Source organism: Neolamprologus multifasciatus, chromosome 7 (assembly GCF_963576455.1).
Source record: "Neolamprologus multifasciatus chromosome 7, fNeoMul1.2, whole genome shotgun sequence".
Taxonomy (NCBI): Eukaryota; Metazoa; Chordata; class Actinopteri; order Cichliformes; family Cichlidae; genus Neolamprologus; species Neolamprologus multifasciatus.
Window position 1 is genome coordinate 21,829,908 of NC_140445.1, and position 21,142 is coordinate 21,851,049.

Sequence of the window (21,142 nt, forward strand, 5' to 3'; positions counted from 1 at the left end):
TACAATGGAAACATTAACTCTTGACCTCTTAACTCTGAACTCCTACAGGGGCTATGACACCAATAGAGTAAATTCACAGACTCCGCCCCCAGCACGGCTCCAATCGAAGCTGAAGTGAAGCCGTTTCAGAACATTTTGCTCTACATATTTGAGTTGTTTGCCATGCTTGGTAAGTCATGTTTTCAAAGATTGTTTCAATTATTGTTATTAGCTTTTACTTCTGTGGCTCTTTGGAGTTGAGACAAAGCTGTGTGAAAGTCATTAGCCATGTTGCTCGCTGATAGCATCATATTCTGTTTTAGCTAGCTGAAAGGTATTGTTTGCGGGCAAATACCACAGCCTTGAAAAAAAGCTTGCATGTGAATTTTCAGTCAAATTTCTTGGTCAAATACACTTAAAACAATGTCTAGAATGTGAAATGTTGATATAATGGTGCTACTTGAAGCCTGAAAATGATCTCCCATAAAAAACGAGCAAACAGCAGTAGCAGACGTCCTGACTGAGTTCTACGTTAGCATTTAGATCCCTCCAGAGTTTTGTGCACACGGTTTAGGTAAAAATGAAAAAGGTTGAGGTTTTACATTTAGTTCAGTATTACCTGTTGTCTGTGTCCTTGTCTTTTGGGAAAATACTTTACACAAGTAATGGCTCAAAAAGGATTCCTTTTTTTTTTTTTACTGTGCTGCAATTGATTTGTGCCATTAATTAGTGTCAACTAATTTTGTTTTCAATCTCCACATAGGATATGCTTGTGAAGATGGAATATGGGGGAGAGCAGAAGTGCGTTGAAGTTCCACAAAGTGATGAATGAAGGACATGCATATTGTATTTTGTATTTATTGAAATAAGTGATGAGAATGCTGTTATTTGCATTTACCAGCTCACCTATGTCAGACCTTTTGATAAACAAAATTCTAATGAAAGTGAGAACATGTACACTGTTACATCTTTCAGAAAATGTTTTGAAATTGTGGTGCACAGTTCAGAATAAATGTTTTTCAAAAACCATTGCGTCTTTTTAGTAAATGTTTATTTCCAAAAGAAATTTCTAGAAGTTCAGAACAGTAAAATTCCCGCTTTTTAGAATTAATTAGAAGATAACTCTTACGTAGTTAAACTAAAATACTCTTTGAGAGTTAATATATAAACTCTTAACACCAAGTGTTAAATTATCAACTCCAGAGAGATTTGGTGTTTAACACTAAATCAGAGTTAACATACCAACTCTCCAAAAAGAGTTAAATTAACACTCTCTGGTGTGGACCCATATAGACACTTTAAAAGTGTTGAAATCAAATCTGACAGTGTTAATTTGGACATGCTGGATTTGCTGTGTACAGTTCCAGTGACTGAGGTTTGTTACTTATCCTGACACACAATTCTGATATGCATCCAAAGATTTGAAGGGCTTCGGATCTCTTCCAGTATAATTCGAGGGGTTGTTGATAACATAATGATACAAATTGTTTGGCCTGAAGTCAAGGAGAGTGCCAGGGTTGCACTTCACAGCATCAGTAAACACACTCAGAGGAAGTAAGTAAACATCCATTTTAGTCCTCCCCTTGCCCAATTTCTCCACATAACAAGTAAAATGTTTACCATGAAAGTGTTTTTCCCCCTTTAAGAGAGAATATACACTGTTAACTCATAGTTGCCATAGTTTATTTCTTCTGCATAATTTTTAGTAGGCTTTTTACTTACCTGACGTGTCAGGATTGTTAAGCGATAAGCAGTCACGTGTCTGCAAAACCTCCTTATGTACAAATGGAGAGAGTATTTTTTTTTCTGAATAATCCCCTCCTTTGGATTATTCTTGCTTAAAAATAAATAAATAAACAAATACAAATGTATACATACCTCCACAAGATGTTGTGAAGGGGTTTTCTTAACAAAAGAAAGAATGCTGTGACCAACCACTTTATAGTGTTGCTGATTTGGGCAGCGCTTTACTTCTTTTGAAGAATACACCACATTGTGGCTTTTTGCTATGTCTCTGACAGGTTTATTTCATTGTTTTTTGCCTAATGATCACCTCCTTCACTCTTTGTACCTTAGACTGAGGTACAACATTTAACATTTTGACTCCAGATCTTTTATTCTTTTTTTTTTTCATGACAAAGTAAAGGAACAGACCTCAACCGGCCAATTGTCCAATTAGTGTGGAGGCTGTGAACATGGGGGACTAGATATGAAAATGTAAAAACAGATTTAAAAATCCCCTGAAGTGGTGTACAGAAGGGAAAAAAATAAAGAAAATATGTAACATATTACGAAAAAATATAGACCTCGTTATGCACAACACTTAGCTGTCCCCTCTTTCACACACACAAACACACACAGAGAAAAGGTAAGTGGGGCTTTAAAACACAAACTGTTGTAGAGTACTTGTTTGGCTGGGAAAAGTGTCGTGACCAAAGCGAATTAGTTTTCTCAACATTCCCAGTTGTACAGCAAGTAAAAGAGGGAGGAAGCTATTTATAGTTTACCTTTGGAGAGACAAAACTCAAGTGGCTGCATCTCCCCATCTTTGGTTTTTCCCTTTTTCTTCTTACTATTCACTCACCTTCATCCGTCTCCGTCTGTTGCCTGGGTAACAGTAACTGATGGAGGCTCGGAGTTTTGGGGGACAAAAGAAAAAGTGTGATGTGGATGAGAGAGGCTTATTGAATAACCTTGTCCATGTATGTGAATGGTTGTGTGCGTGCATGAAGAGATGCTTTCATGATGTAATTTGAGAGAGAGTGCGTAGAAGTGGACAATTGCTTACTTATATGTGCGGAGCACCTGCACGTCTAGATGACAATTTAATGTGAATGTATAAAATGGCTTGAGCAATGAGCTATTGTTTGTAAGGTTCTTTGTATGTGAGTGGATGTAAATTTCAGTTCTTAGAACATGTAAATTGCAGTGCATTACAGAGAACAATCAGTAAAGCAGTTTCTTTAGTAAAGCCTTAGCTGCAGGGATGACATCTACTAATTTCAAGCTCATTTCTGGTTCTATAACTGGAATGTACTAGATTTATAGCATTTCATACTACAAGCCACAAAAGTTGAGAAGTTTTTAGGGTGCACTGTCTTGTCCTTTTGTCCAAACCTACATGAATCACAGCCATACTAAAACTAAGCAAAGCTTCAGAGCAAGCAGGAAGACATTCACTGCTAGCGAAAAAAGGTTTCTTTTGCTGAAGAGTGTCGTTATATATTGATGCATCACTTTAAAGATATGTACTCTTGGGTGGCAGACACATTTTTCTCCTTTCCTCATTCTGTATCTCATTATTGATTAATCCCAATTCCTGCTGTTCTTTTAATGGCCCCTCAAAGTACTATAACTGGAAAAAATCCCTTTAATATATATTTGAGCCGCTTGTTTTCCTCTCTTCAGTGCTAATGATAGCAGATGTGTTTTATTCAAAGCCATTAATGACTCAAGCACCAATTTGAAACATCTGTGCTATTTGAATTGGATTTGAAAGTGATATTAAGACCCCTGACATCTATTAGCATTCTATAGGCAATCACAATCATTAGATATTTTCTCTGCAGGATAGTACATTTTTATTTCCCCACCTTCTCCTAAGCCAAATTTAAAGGCAAGTCAGGCCAGGTCTGGGCTACAGTAAGTGTAAGCAAGTGTCAAAATGCACTCTTTACAGGACATGAAATATACTTTGTGGAGCTGGCATTGAACTGAGGAGACATTGCTGTGATATGTGAAGCAAGAGAAGAGACCAGCAATAGGGTGTTTGGGGTGGGGAGAGCGGGAGTGAGGGTGAAAGTGAGTTTTTGATTGCATCTGGCACAAATGGACAAAGACTACCTTCCCCTTCAGCTGCTGGCGCTCGCTGACAGGTCTACTCGCGCAAGCTGTTGTGGTAACACTTGGCCGACAGCTGCAGATACAAATAAAGGCCTCACTTCAAGCGAAACGACAGGGGATATAACAAGGGCTGAGGCCCCAGCTGCCTCTGATACAAGTAAACGGGCTGGAGCACCCTAACATATAAAAGCATCTATAATCACACGTAGCTCCATAGCACCCGCCAGCTTTCAAGACAAGAATATGTCTTTCTCTAGCAGGAGGCAAAGTCATTTATTTTTTAGATTTAGCCTTGTGTTTTATTCTGTTAAATACCACACAGTTGTCGCTGATGTCACCACAAAAACAAAATAGTCCTAGTAAACCTTGGGAAAAAAATTAGGGCCTAACAAAAAAATGTGTGTCAACCATTATTTTCCCACATGCTGCTCTTTACAAATATGTACCATTGTCCACACTGTGATGCTTTTATCCTTACACAAGAGAAAATCCATTCTCTGACACTTTCACTACTCAGCCTTTGCTGTTTTTTTTTCAATCAAAGTCACCCCAAGAGTCTCATTGTTCAGACCCTCTCGCTACCTTCTTACCAACAGCTTTAGCAACTCAGGCCCCATGTACACTAACAGCACTTCAAATATTGGCAACACATCTCTAATCACATATTATTTATTTATTTTTGCAATGCTACAGCAAATGAAAGAGCCATAATGTGGACCACTCAACCATAATGTGGTTGAGTGAAGTGGGGGTTTGAAAGTAAGGTAGGCATTGTCAAATTTTTTATTCATTTTTTTTCCAGAAGTACTAATTTCCCACAGTAATGAACAGGCAGTGGTGCATGGTCATCAGGCAATTATATTTGGTTACCATGCAAACAGTGAGCATCACGGGATGTCATTATACTGAGAAATAGACCCAGGGTCCATGACAGTGGTAGTGAAATACTAGCTATTATCTAAGTGCAGAGACATTTTTAAACATGCGTAATTTTACAATACACAATGTTTTAGTTTTTTTGGGATGCTCTCATGGGTAGAACATTCAATTATCCTTTGTTTGTTGGTTTTTCAACACCTTTTTTCTGGTTGTTTTGAATTGCAGTTTAAGGGATTCCATATCATCTGATTTATGCTGCTTATTTTGTAATGTGTGAAACTACCTGAGCAAAATGTCATCGTTTATAAATTAGGAAAAATAGAAAGAAATAATAAAAACAATATAACCGAATGCCTTTGATACATACCATTGGGGTGCAATGGTATATACTTCCAGAGCTGAAAGAAAAAAAATAATACCAAAGTGACAAAAAACTGCAGATCCTCTAGGTGTCCTCTAGGTTGTTGGTTGACAGGTGTCCAAGGAGTCTGCTAGGACTTATCCACTACTCAGAGTCACTGAACTGGACTTCGTCAAAGTGGCATGACCCTATTGCATCTGACTAATATTCTAGCTTCCCTAAAGTGTGTATTCCAGTTGTGGTGAGAGAAATTCTAATTTTCTTTAGTGCATTAGTTAGAATAATTAGGTGATCTGTGCATTACTGTGTTGCACTTCTCCAGTTTATGAATGCAGCTTGCTAACTGAGCAAGCTAGTGCTAGCTAATAAAATAGCACTGGTGTCTTCTGGCTAAACCTATTTAAGGTTCATGAATTGCAGATAGCATGTAGGTTTCAACGCCACTAAAGAACAAACAGAATGTGAAAAAATGGGAGATAAACACAACACTATCTTTTTGTAACTGCTCATCTGCGGATCTGATATATTATTTATCTGTGTACTCTAAGGTGTATAATGCAGACCTTATCATTTAGTAAAAGACTGAAGAAGAAGATCTCTCAGGTAGATTGTTCATCTAGCTGAAACAGGAAGTTGTGGGTGCAGGATGCTAAAGGTCTTCCTTTAGGTGAAAGTTGCAGTGCAGGTGGGAGGAGCGCAAATCACCCCTAATTCAGTGGTGTAATTCACAAAGCTACAGCTCAAGGTAGCATTATCTGCCATAAAATCTTTTCCCTCTGTGTGACAGATCCCTGTGGTATGTTAAAGGCGAAGACAGAGAGGCGTAGTAATGAAGGGATAGGAGAAGGGATAGGATCTAAGACAATGTAGGAAGGGGTGGGGAGAAAATGATGGTAACATGTATTCATTCCCATGGAGAGAAGGACAAAATGGAAAGGTCGACCTGGTGCTTTCCAGTTAAGCTGTAGAAGATTTTAATTCAGTTTTCAATCACAGTGTAATCAGATTTTATGATTAGGTAGGGACTTTTGGTCACTGTAATTTCTCTAGTGATTTACATGGCTCGAGCTGAGGACTGGACTGGAAATTATTTTTCACTTTCGGATAGATTTTTTCACTTCTATCAAAAATCGTTACCTTTCCAGTCAATTTAAAACATATACCTTTGCATAAGCCTTATAAAATGTTATTTTTCAATTCATAGTTCTCAACAACAGCACAAGTCTATGACAGCACGTAGTCTTAATCCCAAATGACTCTGATGTTCAACAGTTTGTGCATACTGTTGAACATCAGAGCTTCCCCTGACCTAGTAAGTGGATTATTACATTAATTAATTAATTAATGATCGAGACAAGCAGCTGTTACATACACTATAATGCCACTGATAGAGATTTGTACCATATAATTCATTCACTTATTTTAGGAAGCCTGCTATGCTTTGCATTACCAGGAATGAAAGAATTACTATAAGTATTTCTTAATGAAACCCAGTAATAGACAGGCATGCGATTTCCAAGGTAAATAATTGGAATGGGAACATTCATCTTGTCATTCACACTGCAACTTCTACTTGGACATAGAGAATGGAGAGCAGATGCTAGGGCACATGCCACTTTAACTTCCTGCTGGGAGAGAGGGATAGTAGGAACAGATACTGCGCAGGGAGGAGGTTGACAAATAGAAGATGGTGACAGAAAAAAAATGGAGTGAGAGGGAAATGATGTTTAGCCTTTGCAGACTCTGTGTGAAAGACAATGGCATAAACACAAAAACAGTCCATTCAAGCAAGCCCAAATATATTACAAGTACATACTTGGATTTGTGTGTTGTGGTTATAATGTGGGATAATGCGTACATGTGATCTCTTTGTTCTTTAATCTTGAAATTGATCAATCTTTTGACTGCAAGCAGTTTAGCTTGTGAGTATTTCAGTGTAATTTACTCTTAAGTATGCAATAAAGGTTGTTGTAGTCCAACCTTCCTTTGTAGCAGGAGGTGGCTGATTACTGGGGTTCAGTGAGCCACTGCCTCTCCTATGCACAGATGGTGGCTAAACCACAGAGCATGTGTTGCATGTGTTGGCTCTGCATCGTGTTGTTTCACTGCATAAAGAAGCTTATTAGGATCATTAGGGAGTTATGCTTGTCAAGTACACATAAAAGTCAAAAATTTAAGGCTCTGTAGGAGCTATTGAAGCAAGAGAGTGGAGAGTGGTTCAAGTGAGGGGGCGAGAGAGAGACGGTGGAAGGCTCAAAACTAATCAGATATGTAGTTATTAGATATTTCTTTTTACAAAGATAAGGTATTTACAGTTAATCTTTCTTTAATCCTTTACTTTTAAAAAAAATATGTAATGTGGTAAAACATCTGGTTAGACATCTGCTGTTGCAGATTACTTTTTCCTATGAATGGGCCAAAGAGAAGTGACACATCTGAGATATCCATGGTGACAGTGCTATTTTGGTCCTCAACAGAAGCAATGCCATCAGATTGAGAGTTGTATGAATTTTACAGAGATTAGATAGAACAACAGAAATTGCTACATACTTTGATATTGCTATGCATGCTTGAGTGCAAATCTGAACACCAAACTCAGATGATGCAAAAATCATAATAAATGCTGACAATGCATTTTGTAAGGAAGCTAGTCAAAAAAAGGCTCTTGTCCAAAGACTTCGGACAACATATGAAATAGCCATTTCACTCATTCTTCGTGATGTCTTCTCAGGTAATAAAAGTAAATATGCTGTGCTTATCATTTATGAAAGTGTAATAATAAACAGGAAATTGCTGTGGAAATAGCGTATGCAAATAATCTGATTTCTTAGCTACATTATTACAACACATCTGTTTATCTCACCACTCTTAAGAAGACTGACAGCTCAGATTAAACAAACAAACAAAAAAATCTGACAGCATTGTATTGTATATTTTAAAGCACAACAAATCCCTGACTGGGCATGTTGCTGCTCCTTTCATTAGCTCTGTTGTCTGTAATTAGTCAGTGATTGAATATATTTAATGCACATTCACTACAATCAAGATTAATAATGAAGTCTAATGAGATTTTGTTTTGGGGTTCTTAACCTCTCGACTGTCTGCTGCTCAAAGTAGTCATATTTTTTCCAGCCAAATATGTATGATGCCACCATATTCAAGCTCCCCTGTAAACTGTCTCGATTGAGCTTTGTCTGTTTATTTTTTGTTTTGTTTTTTTATAATAGTGAAATACATAAACTGCTTCCTGTGTCCATATCGATTTAGAAGACACAGACATCTTCTCTAATGTACATTCAGTATGAATATTCATGTATGACTGCATGATTATAAGCTGAAGTTACTCGGTTTTTTAGCTTTACTCTGTTTTTATAAGATGGTTTATAACCACAAGCTAACATCTAAAATTCATTCATGTATTTGGGGTTTTTAACATCTTTGTCTGTTTTCTCTTCATTACAATATATAACTCAGTCACTGCAGTGAAGTAGTTTTATACATTTATGTATTGCATCAATTTGATCTTTATCAGTATTCCCCCCAGATTTTCAGATACATTCTGAAGTTGTACATTTTGACTAAGATCGGTCATCAGCTGTTTTTCTTATATATATTCTTATTTCTTGATTTAGAATGCATTCTGATTCTGGGTGTGTGCGCGCACACACACACACACACACACACACACACACACACACAGACCCTCTCTCTGAGAAGATTTACAGATGGCCTCTTTATATTTTAAACATGTAATCTACCTTACATACTAGAGGTGGGGATCACCATACATCCCACGATACGATATTATCATAATACTTAACGCACGATACGATATTATTGCAATTTTTAAAAATATTTTGCGATATTCAGATTCTGTACATAAAGGTAAACTTTATCAATATTCATTTTATCTAATATCAAAGTCTCACACTCAGTCTTTCTCTCATTTCAGTCAGTTTTATTGTTGACAAACTGAACGGTTTGTATTACAGTCTAGTACAACTTAACTGAACGCAACCATCTGGTACAATTATAGCTATTCTGAACTATGCAATTTATGAAAACTATGCAGCCCATTCAGCAACTGAAGAATTTGAAAGTAAATTAAAACAAAATATAATTTTACATTAAATAAAAGCGTTTTAAACTTAATTAAAATAAAACATGTCTTAAATTAAAATAAGTAAACTGTCATGTTTATTGCTGCCATAAAAAAAGTTAAACACATTTGGACAGTGAAGGAATGTCAGGATTCTTGCTCAGAAAAAGGAGCTGATCAAGAAAAAAGTTTTTGTGGACTGGAACATGCTCTGACTTCAGAGCATGTTCCAGTCCACAAAAACTTTTTTGTAACAAAATATCGATTTCTGCTGTCCCTACATCGATACATTATTAGCAAACAAAATATCACGATACTACACAGTATCGATTTTTTCCCCCACCCCTATTACATACATGCCAATATATGCGTCCTATTTCTGGGGTATTAATTGTTAAAAAAATGTATCCAAAATATTAGGTTTCTTCATGTTTTTTGTTCTCCTGTAATTTAAAATGCTAGAGTTATAGTCCACAGTAGTGTTGTTAAAAATGTTTCCTTTTAAATATGCATAATAGAGGATTTCAGCTTTCATAGAATGTTAAGATTCAGAAAACCCCACCAAAACATTTATTCTAGAAGCCCTGTGATAGGTTGTCTGTCTAGTGTTTACCCCGCTTGCTGTGACTGGCTCTAGCACCCTCATGACCTCATAAACTGTATTTCGTTACCCTGTATTTGTGCATGTCTAATGTCAATAAAGTTGAATCCTAATCCTAATTGAAAAAGCTGGAACTGGAAAATACTGGATGGATGGATTCAAGAATATTTCATGTGTTGTTAATTAAAGTGATATTGTATATGCATAACATATTCTAGTAATATGGTAGTAGTGTTACAATGGTGTTGCGTTGCAAGTTAACTATATGAGGCCATGATGAAAAGAGGGTTGTTCCTATTTGTAGTGAAATCAAATCAAGAAAAAACTAATTAAAAAGCAAAAAACAAACAAAAAAAATAGATCTAAGAATCAGGATCCTTTTGAGTTTATGGACTTTCAATTTTTGATTATTTAAATATCTCTGTTTAATTCTTAGTTTGCTTAGTGTTTATATCTGCTTCTTTGTTGAGTTCTTTGTTGTAGTAGAGTATTCTTCCCTCACTTCCATCCTGTTGTGTCAATTCCACTATATTGAGTTCATTAATGTCTGGATTTCCCCATTTAGTTAATACTTCTCTCTTCCTGTTTTATTTAAATCGTATAAATATAAATAGTTTTGTTTTACCTTCCCTCCCATCTCATTGTCCTTGATTGCTTTTACCTGCATCTTGATAGCCAGCTGCGTTCTTGTCTACTGATTGCCCTTCAGTTTATATACAGTGCTGCCTTCCCTTTAGGCTTTGTCAGTGTCTGTTTACATTCTCCATGTGCTGCTTATGCCTGTAAATACAGTTTATAGTTCCTTTTTTCAATTTATGTTTTACTTTTTCAATTCTTTAACAGCCTAATAAAACTGCTTGCTTTTTGTTGAATCCAGTTTGCCTGCCATATCACACCCCACACAGTCTGCATAATCTGTAGATTGTAACAGTAAGATAAAAAAAATAAATCGGTGTGTCAGTGGTGCAAATAACAACAATTCAACATGAATTTCCAGTTAATAAAAAGGAACTCACTCCATGTCACTTTGTATATTGTCCAATCTATTCAGTTCAGTATTCTGCTTGTCTTTAATCAGTTTCCTCTTTCATGCTTTTTCTCATGTGTTTTTATTCTTAGTTTCTCATATATGGCTTTACTTTGCTTTACTTACTTAACTGTTTGTTTCTGATATAGTCAACTGTCAACTGTGCACCATATTTCTTCTTATTTTTCTTCTTATTCTTCTTATTTTCAATCTTACTTCTGGTTTTCCTTGTACATATGTTTTCTCTTCTTTTTAGTTTTTGAACACACTGAACTTTAACTACTATATAACAGTAAAATCATGCTATTATTTAACTGTTTTGACAACATTACTATAAAAGATATACACGTTTTTCCACAACTGGATGTGGTGTTGTTTGCAAGTAACATGAACTATGTGGGCAGCATTCGAGGTCTTAGGCCATTCTGTTGGTGGAAAGATTTTGTAAGATGAGGTTGTGGTATATTGCAGTCCCTGATTCCAGAATGTCATAGGTTTGCTACATTAATTAGAGACCCTAATAGTTGTCATTAGTGATAACAGAATGGACTCCCATCTTCTTTTTTTTCCTCACCAGTATATTATATGGCTGAGTCAATCTCCATCAATATTGCTAGGTAGACTGCCAAACCGTGTCAGAGCATGACTTTTGGCTTATAAACTGCCATAGGTCATCCTCCTGAGACGTTCTTTTCAATTCCAACCATACAGTAGCAACATAGTTGCATGGAAGCAAAAAGCAACAAAACTTAACATCCACAATCTCTGACAAATGTTGTCATTGAGGTTCTTATCTACTATTAAGAAAATTAGATTAGCTTTGTATTGGTTTGCTGTTTGGCTTGATTTTTAAAACAAGAGCAACATTTGTAATTTTTACACAAATGGTTTATTCGTTATTTTAATTTTAAATATTGTCTCTTTGTCATTTATCATATTATTGATGTGTGTTTTATTTTCATCCTAAAGGTGGGAATACCTTTTTAAAAATTAAAGATGTATATATCAGGGGATAATTATGTTAACTTTTAGTCAGGGTTTAGTCAGGGTAAATTTGTTACTTTCTCAATTGGGAAAAAAAAAGATTTGTAAAATTGTTTAATAATTCAGTGCTGGTGTCTTTATCTATATTCAATTCAGTCTGCTGAAGAAAGGGAATAAGGAGTAACTGAGAAGGGATGTAATGGTGGTAATCAAGCTTGACAGGGGAACATGAAAGGAAGGAGGGAACATGATCTAGTAGCTAGTACAGAGAAAACGTGAGGTTAGGGGAATGAAAGGCAAAAAAAAATGGGGCAAGAGCAAAAAGACTAATAAAAAGCTAAAGGGTGATGTTACAGAGAGAAAAGTAAAAGGTAAAAAGAAAGAAAAACACAAAGTAATTTAGGAGCAATAGAAAAAAGAAATGCAAAGTAAGGAAAATAATCACGAACTGCACTAAATCTTCAGAAAAGTGTAGAATTATGGGGCTTGCAGCCACTCTCCTTCCTGTAAAGTCATTTAGGACTAAAGCAGCAGGGATTTGTAGGGCTTGAAGATGAACACAAAACCCATTTTCCCTCATGGCTACATCTGCCACTATGAATTTATATGGCTGTTGTAGTGAAGAGTAGAGAAAAAATGTGATCAAACATGAGGGAGAATGGAAACTGAGAGACATATAGTAATCAAGCAAGAGAGAGAGAAAAAGTGGGAACAGTGGGAAGTGCAGAGAAATGAGATTAGATGATGAGGGAAATTTGAGAGAGAAAAATAGAAAGGTAAAGAAAAAAGTATTTGAAAGACAAGTTCACCAATGCAACTTTTCAGTCTTCCAGTCTTTACCAGTATTTCCATAATAGTTGGTGATCCAACATGATAACAAGCAGTACTTACCCAGTGAAATCTAAAAATAGGCATTAATTAAAAAATACCAAAGTGAAATCAATCTCTCACCTTATGTCTCAGGAAAGCATTGTACTGTGAAACAATGGAGTCTGTAGTTTCTGTCATGTTTGTGTACGCGTGCAGGTTCTGTTAACAAAAACTGGAGGAGCACTTTTTTTTTTGGCTGTTTGCACGTGCACATTGCACAAGCCGCAAGCAAAATGAACAAGTTACACTGTGATTTATCATCTCAGCAGAAAGGTTTTCTCTTGTTAATCACGTCAGCATACATGTGTGATGTTGAGGAGTTAAAGTGCAGTGTGAATAAACTTTTTATAACTCCTTTAAGGACTCCTTAAGGACAACTTTCACAGAGATGGTTCAGATGACGAGAGGAGACATCAGCTGTCGACAAAAAATCAAGTTCAGTAGGTGCAGGCTCCGCTAGATATTTTCATATTAGCACATAATCACTTGCTTGACCGGATGTGCTAAGTTTAACTAGATATTTTGATACATACATCCATCAAATGCTTTAGTAATGTTTTTTAATCCCTCTGTGGACCTCTGGAGAGATCTATCATTCCACACAGTCCTCAAGCCTTTTATTTCAGCTCTGAGTTTTTCCGTTGTTATAAAAATATATCTCCTTATGCTTTTTTATAAATTCAAAGTTTTGGCCTTTTGTCTGTTTTCCCATTTTTCAGAGATATGTTCTCCTCACATGGCAGCCGCACTACAAAAAAATACCACAGAATATGATGGATTTCTGTAGACCTACTACAACAACAGGAAATACAACTTCTCTTCAAAACCCAGTTTCACTTGTAGTTTCCACAGTGTGCAGATAGCAACCACTTGACACTTCATTATAGATCAGCAGATTTTTTTTTATTTAAGTGGGATAATTATGGGTTTCCATGGCAAACTATGTTATACTATATAGATCCACTGTAGAGTGTGTAATCACATTTTCATAAAAAGTGACAATTAATATTTTAATTTCAGTGGATATTGAGGTGAACTAATACCAATCTATGTAAATGTTTAGGCAGCATTTTATCCATATTATTTTCATTTTTGACAATCATTTAATGGTTGTCCTACCAAACCATCGAATGTGACACCATTATTACCCTGTGCCTGTTGTTTATAGGAAACCATTGCAGACGAAAATACTAAGGGGAATTTGAGAATATATTTCTCCAAAGCTGCCATCCTTTTGGAGATTAATGGACGAGCATGTGTATGATACTAGTCCTCTCTGCTGCCTTACCCCTCAGCATATTTGATTTATGGACACTCGGCAGTGCATGAGTTCTAATTTGAAAGGGGTTTGTTTTCAGTCATGAAGATGGAATTTTAAATGTTGTGATGAATGAACCCTTGTGGTTTTTATTTATTACTCTGTTGTGGTGTATTTCTTTTGTGTGTGTGTGTGTGTGTGTGTGCGTGTGCATATGATTTTCTGTGTTCCTATTTGTGCATGTATATGTGCATGTGCCCATATAATTTTGTAAATATAGCCGCACTGTTATTTATGCACTTGAAAAAGTGCTGACGCTGTGTTTTCTGTCTGACATTATAAATTTATCACCCTTAGGTAACTATGTCTTGCAGAATTCAATATTACGTCTCACCTATTGGGGGCCAGTGTGAAAAATCAAAGAATAAGTCATGCCCTCCGGTACTTTCAACCATTCTGTCTGTGCATATGGATTTACGTTATCATCCAACAACTGCGTATGGCGCGGTGTTTGATGTTTCTGTGGTCAGATATTGAATGAACCTTGGAGAAATGTGATGCTCCTTGGTGAATTTACAGGGGTATAGTAAGGACTTAGGGAAGAAAGAGAGGGCAAAACAGGCTAATAACCTTTGTGTATTGGTATGTGTGCTCATTCCGAGGGGGGTTGAGATGCAACATTGCTACAAAGAAAATTATTTATGCTGAACTGCTGTCTGTAGTTGTTAGTGAGACTTCAAATAAGGCATGGAAACAGCAGTGGCATGTACATAGTATAATGCAAATCATTTATTCACTTTATTGATTTGATTTGCAACTCATGATGTAAAATGATTCCTGAAAACTGCAGAGTTTGGTTTGTGGTAGTTTTTAGTATTATTTATTTTTATTGTGTTTTATATCTGCTGTACATGTTCAGTTCAGTTCACTGTATTCCATGTGCAGAATACAGTGTGTTACACGTATCTGTAGCCTTCCTATCTTCTAATGGCTTGCTGGTGTCTTCATTGCTACAGGGCTATGCTCTGTTTTCTTCCTCTTTCATGTATAAAATACTTTCGCCCCTCATCAACTTGTGTTGTCTCATAGATACTGGAGATAGAATATAGAAGCCTAGTTACCATTCATATTAACAAATTGAGTATACATACATTAAATTTGTGAAAATGTGACATGCTTGTTGATTAGATCAAACTTGCAATATCCTTTTCTCCACAGTGTGAGATTATTGTTATTTTTAAAGACTGGTACAAATAGACTTTCTCAGAACTCTGTTAGCCTCATGTTGCTTTGAGAACTCTCATGTCAAAGTGTTGATTGCCAGACCTCCTTTATTAGCTGGCAAATTGTGCTAATTGGCATTCAGCCTAATATAACTGGCACTGAGGCGGTGATTATAATTGTTATTATAAGATGTAAAGCCCTCTCTTTATTTTGCAGTTTGTAAAATTAAAGCTGGTTACCAGTAAAATATCTTAAGTTCTCTGAATTTGCTCTCATTAAGAGTTGTTGAGTCGTTGTGTGCCTTCCTGATATTCAGTCTTTTTCTCCTTTGTTTTACTTTTATCCAGGGAGGCCTCATAGCACTCCTCCTCCTAATCCTCCTTTTCACCCTTGTGCTGTATACCCGCCATCGATGGTGCAAGCGTCGCCGTATCCCCCAAAAGAGTGCAAGTACCGAGGCCACACATGAGATCCACTACATTCCCTCTGTTCTGCTCGGACCGCAGGGCCGTGACAGTTATCGGGGTTCTCGAAGCACACACCAGCATGGCAGCTCTGTCATTGGAATGCCTATTCGTGAGACTCCAATTCTTGACGATTACGACTGTGATGACGAGGTGGACGCAGGTGGGCACTCACTTAACTCCACACCCAACCAGATCCACAACAAGCTTAGTGATGGGAAGGTCCTAGATGACTATGGAGTTGGCATCCAAGGACATCCAGATATGATGTGCAAAGAAGACGATATTAAGCATAATTTTGACAAACGAGGTAGGTTGGTTGTCTGAAAGACATTCTCATTGAAAATGAAATTAGAATTATGGAAATATGAACACTGCACGCATGAAATTAAGATTTATGGGATCCCTGTCATATTAACTGCATGATGTTGGTTTTGTTCCTATCGTGCAGCTGTGAGCAACATACTAAAAAAGAAATGGCAGGTGTTATAGGAAATGTGTCGTGCTCAGTGGTAGCTGTGCTGCTTTTATGACCATGTTTTGTACATCCATGGAGTGTCTCTGTGCCAGGTGCTTAGATTACTCAGCATGGACATTTCACTTGGCTTAGGCCAGCCCACCCATGTTGTTGATTTCACAGCATGTACTGCTTATATTTTTTTAGAAAAATAAGTAGTTTTGTATGATTCCTGCCATCATCTAACATTCGCAACGATACTATCTTTAAGTTGGTCCTACTGTTTCCTACTAAAATAAGGAAGCCACAGTCTCAAACATACACTGCTGCTTCTTGGCTGTCATATCCGCCATTCAGCTACTATATGTATCAAGTTCAAATCTAATGTACTGTCATTTAACATCATTTGTGAAGGTCAAGCGACAGAGGCCACTTGTCACATCAATTAAATGCTGACTTGTGTCAGTGGGCGGCTTTTTAATCCCTGGTAAAAAGAGTCATGGGTCTCCACTTTGACCAAGATAAATATGATTCATATAAAGTAATGATAAAACTTTTTTAGGGAATAAAATTTAAAACTCCACTGCAAACATCGTAATTTCAAGCTATGCATAAAGAATTTGTTTACAGTACCCTCACAAACCTTCTCTGTTGGACCGCAATAACTAATTGTAGGATTCCTTGGTTATTTGTTTTGTACTGAATCACAAATTTAAATCAATTAACATGCTAAAAATGCTCAGAATTATGAAGTTGATGGATATTTTAATTTTCTGAGTTTAAATCATCCTATTTAAGTACTGGTCTATGTTTAAAAAACATTTATAGAAGGGAAATCTATGGAAAACCTGTTGTTTGATGCAGTTTCAGCATTTGTTTTTTATAGAGGAAAAAATAATAAGATGATAAAATATCATTATGTCTAGAGTTTTGAACAAACCACTGATCTGAACTCACTGTAATTGCAAAACTCTAGGATATAGTACTTTCAGACAAAAATGGCCATATTCACATTTACATCAATTTAATCTCCAGTTCTTTGAATTCCTTGGATTAACTATAGAGACAGATTCACGAGCTATTAACCTTTCAGCTACAGAAATTTAAAGACATGATGACATGATTCATCCATAAAAGTGACCAATTTAAAATTAAGATCTACCTCTATTTATTTATCCTTGACATTTTTAGTGTACTGGGCTAGCAATTCATCCTCTTCTCTCAGTCTCTTTTAAATCTCATATATGTGGTCTCAAATAAAGCAGCCCTTATCCATAAACACCCATACCAAGCAGGTGTTTCTTTTGTAAATTTGTTGTTATCAAAAAAATTATCAAAGTTGTAATTTATGAATGCAGTCTTTCAGTAATATCGAATTCTTAAAATAAATTGACAGGAGGTTAAAAGTGTTGTTTTTGTGTTCTTTAATTTCAATATTTTTATTTTACTGCATTTTATGTGGCAATGTAAATGGATGAAATTCATGAATCAAACTTAATTCAGATTTGCTGTCTAAATACACAGCCTCACTAATACAAATAAAACAAATTTGACTTTGTAGTGATGCAACAATTATTTATGATTTATTTATTGTTGGCCATGATTTAATGTGTGATGCATACTGACTTGGTTAAGATTTGAAGAATAAAACTAAACTTATTCGAAATCTTCCATAGTCTTAGATTTAAATGTTGTTTCTGAGAAATTACTCTCTCAGAAACAACTGACTTGAAGTGCACTGTTCTTTGTATTTAGTAGAGAGACTGACAGGAAAATGAGCTAATGGTGGACGGTGATAAATTGCTAATGTGACTAATACTTTGTTTTGGATGGTCAACAACTACCTCCCAGTGGGATAAAATAGCCCAAGCCTACAGGCTCAATATGTCTGTCTAGAGGACAAAGGGTTATGTGATTGTACTGTGATTCATTACTGTCAACCATAAAAGCATAGTGAAGTTCTTTGTGGCTGGCATTGTTTATTGGGTTTTGGCTGCACTATGTGTATAATTTAATAGATTAATTAAAATTTAGTCTACTACTTGTATTCACAGAATTTGCCATGTACTTATTAACCTAGCCCTTGCATGTTTTCATTTTCTTCAATGGCCCAACTAGTTTGTTGACTCATGCATTAACCTTTAATGTGTCTATATGCAAACATACAAGATTAAAACCACAAAAGCTTTATTCTCAGAATATAATTTCCCCAAAACCAAATGCATTAGAAGTCCAAGGAGTGACTAACTACTTCAGATATTCCGTGACTGGCCTAGGACTCACACCGCTGCTCTGCCAACACAGCCCTGAGGGCATCTGGGATGGGGCCACCGGTCTTCACATTAATAACAAGCAAATCCATTCAATTTCCATTTAAAATGACTCTTGTTAGTCCTATCTAGCACACATTCTGGAGCAGAGGTAAGCAGCAGAATGCATTCACCTCACTGGTTCATCCATGAACAGTGCAGTAACAGGCTCGTTTTTTTTTTTTTTTGGTTTGTTTTTCCTGCTGCTGGTAGTAATGTTTCTCACTTAATTTGAAAGTAACTTTCAAGGTCACATTATTCTCTGACTGAATGCAATAACTAAAAGAACAAAACAAACTTGTGTTTTTTATAGAAAAGCTTGTATCAATGTCTATGGCGAGAGGGTAACTAAAGTTTAGAGTAAATAATATTTTTTGTTATCGTTGATCACCTTACATTTTTGGAAAGGATATCTACAAAAAGAGGACGTGGATTTATAGTCATAAAGTATAGCAGTTTCAAACAAACCTGTGTTTTAACCCTTTAAAACCGGTCAGAGCGGGCACGCTCCGTTTTGCGTAACTATTTTAAAATCCCGGTAGATCTGCAACCACGTGAGCTAGCGCAATACTTTTTTTTGCATATGAAACCGGAGAAGTTGTACTTACATCTTATGCCATCAGCTTGTCCTAGGTCACAGTTTCCTTTCACATATAGCTTTGCAAAAACTGCATAAAAAGCACTTGCAGCAACAAAAACATAATATTCCAGAAACACGCTTTGCCGATCCGATCAGCTGTTTGTAACACTTCCTACGTTGGAATAGACGTCAGCGCAAACTATCGCATGTCCGCCAAGACCTGCCCGAAACCGGAAGTGACGTCATTTTCGCGGAAATGTCGTTTTTTACCATCAGGGCCTCATGATCCTATACTGGTGTTTTTAAAAGTTATGTTTGACTTTATGACTTTCTGTGTCGTTTCTGGGATGCTTAGAACTCATATTGCACTGCTGGAAATAGTTTATTTTGATGCATATTATTTTGATATTTTTGTATTTATAGTTTTGAGGGATAAACCTCTTAAATTTCTCTAACTAGAAATATATGTTAAAAAAACTAAAACGATTTTCAATTTTTTTGTAGTTTATTGCACTTTTTTGCAATTTATGTAATTACTATGCACTTAATTCATACATATTATTAAAATTTAGGTTGTAATGGTTGTATTGATGTATAGCAACTTGAAATGCTCCCAAAAATGGCACTACAGCATGTAAAAATATGATATAAGCTCTGGCGGACTTGGTTCTACGGTAGGTCTTAAAGGGTTAAGTAGCTCTATATTTTCTGTGCTTTAAGTCAGACCCCAATATTTCCCTAGCATGGCACGAGTCCTTAAACAAAACCATTAAAATGTTTTAAGATGTCTTAGACACCACAGGAGAATTTTGTATTGGAGATAAAAATGTGTTCTCATGACGCATATCACTGCTACAAATTCTACATTAACACATTTGTGATTGGCAAAATGCATTATGTGGATTCAAATGATTACATTTGGCACACTGGATGGGCATGCATAATGGTAATATACTAAACATGAGTGTCCAGATTCAAAACATTGTATTGATTTCTTCCTTTCTTCCATTTTCATTAAATTAGGCGTGGAAGTTTTCTTTATTCATTTTCTTTCATATTTTTTAGTTTTGTTTAATCTGACAGTGAGATAGCACACAAACAGGCAAACAAAACTGTCAACATAGCTTCGCCGGTTAAGGCTTTGCCTCCTTGGTGGATAAAAAGCAGAACATAATTTCTGATATAACAAAAAAAAAAATGGTCTTAAAATAGCTGAAGCTTAATTTTAAGGCAAGTACAATGCTGCTAGTCAGATGTTAAGAATATAGCTTTATATCAGTTTTCACTAGTAATGGGATCTAACTCATTAGCAAAAAGAAACATTAAACGCAAATTGAAGATTCTATTATGGTTTAATAGTCCATATTACTTCCTGTTGGGCCTTTTATTCCTTTTAGTGAAGTTATGTTGCTTGCAAAAACTGCTGAATGGAATTACTTTGTATTTATTTCATGTTGTAAACACTGATGAAGCCTTGGACAGCACATGTAACCCACTGAGAATCATTGGGATGATACTTAGATTTTACAACTTCAGATATGTGGCTAAGTTTTGCTTAAAATAGACAAAAGAGAAGAATGCATTTAGACAGAAGATCCTGCTGCTACAGTAGATTTTTAAGTTCCCTGCCCCCTATGGAGCAGCTACCCCCAATCTGAGTAAAAGCACATTTCTTCCAAGAATAATGGATCTGTACGTTAATGTTTCTTTTCCCACTTTTTTTTTTCTATAGCAAGAACACAGGACCAGAAAACATCTAGCAAAATATATAACTGTATCAAAGACTTCTCAGTGTCCTCAAGGAAAGCAGCGTTGAATCATATAGGCATGTGGGTCTTTGTTACTTATTGCAGTAATAACTAGGTAAAGTCTGGCAAAAACTTTGTTTGATATTTATTTCACATATAGTCTTAACTGTGCATTCTTAAAGTCCTTCATTATTGGGGCTGCACTCACCCGCTTGAAACCAAGTAGGATTTAAAAGGGAAAAAAAGGAAGTATTGTTATTATTGTCATCAACAACTCCATATTCACTGCCAAAGTTATTAAGTGTTTACTGAGCCTTAATTGAACTCAGAGTAATAATCTAGTGTCGGGCTTCAGATCACTAATGTGACATCATTAATGGGAAATGGATGCCAGCTTGGCACAGTCAAGCTACCTTGGGGTAATGTTTTGATTAATACTGATTCAAGCTCGCTCTCCTT

The 21,142-nt window shown here is 36.1% G+C and overlaps 1 protein-coding gene across 2 annotated transcripts in view; it reads left to right on the top strand.

Moving 5' to 3' along the window:
* The window catches only part of astn2 (astrotactin 2), a 291,315-nt gene that overhangs the window by 69,485 nt on the left and 200,688 nt on the right, over window positions 1-21,142 (top strand). The window contains exon 3 of one of the 2 annotated variants that reach the window (XM_085168613.1): window positions 15,473-15,752. In XM_085168613.1, coding sequence (XP_085024739.1) covers window positions 15,473-15,752 — 280 coding nt within the window. Of the gene's footprint in view, window positions 1-15,472; window positions 15,900-21,142 lie in introns of both variants that reach the window. The other variant, XM_085168612.1, reaches the window with a different exon arrangement.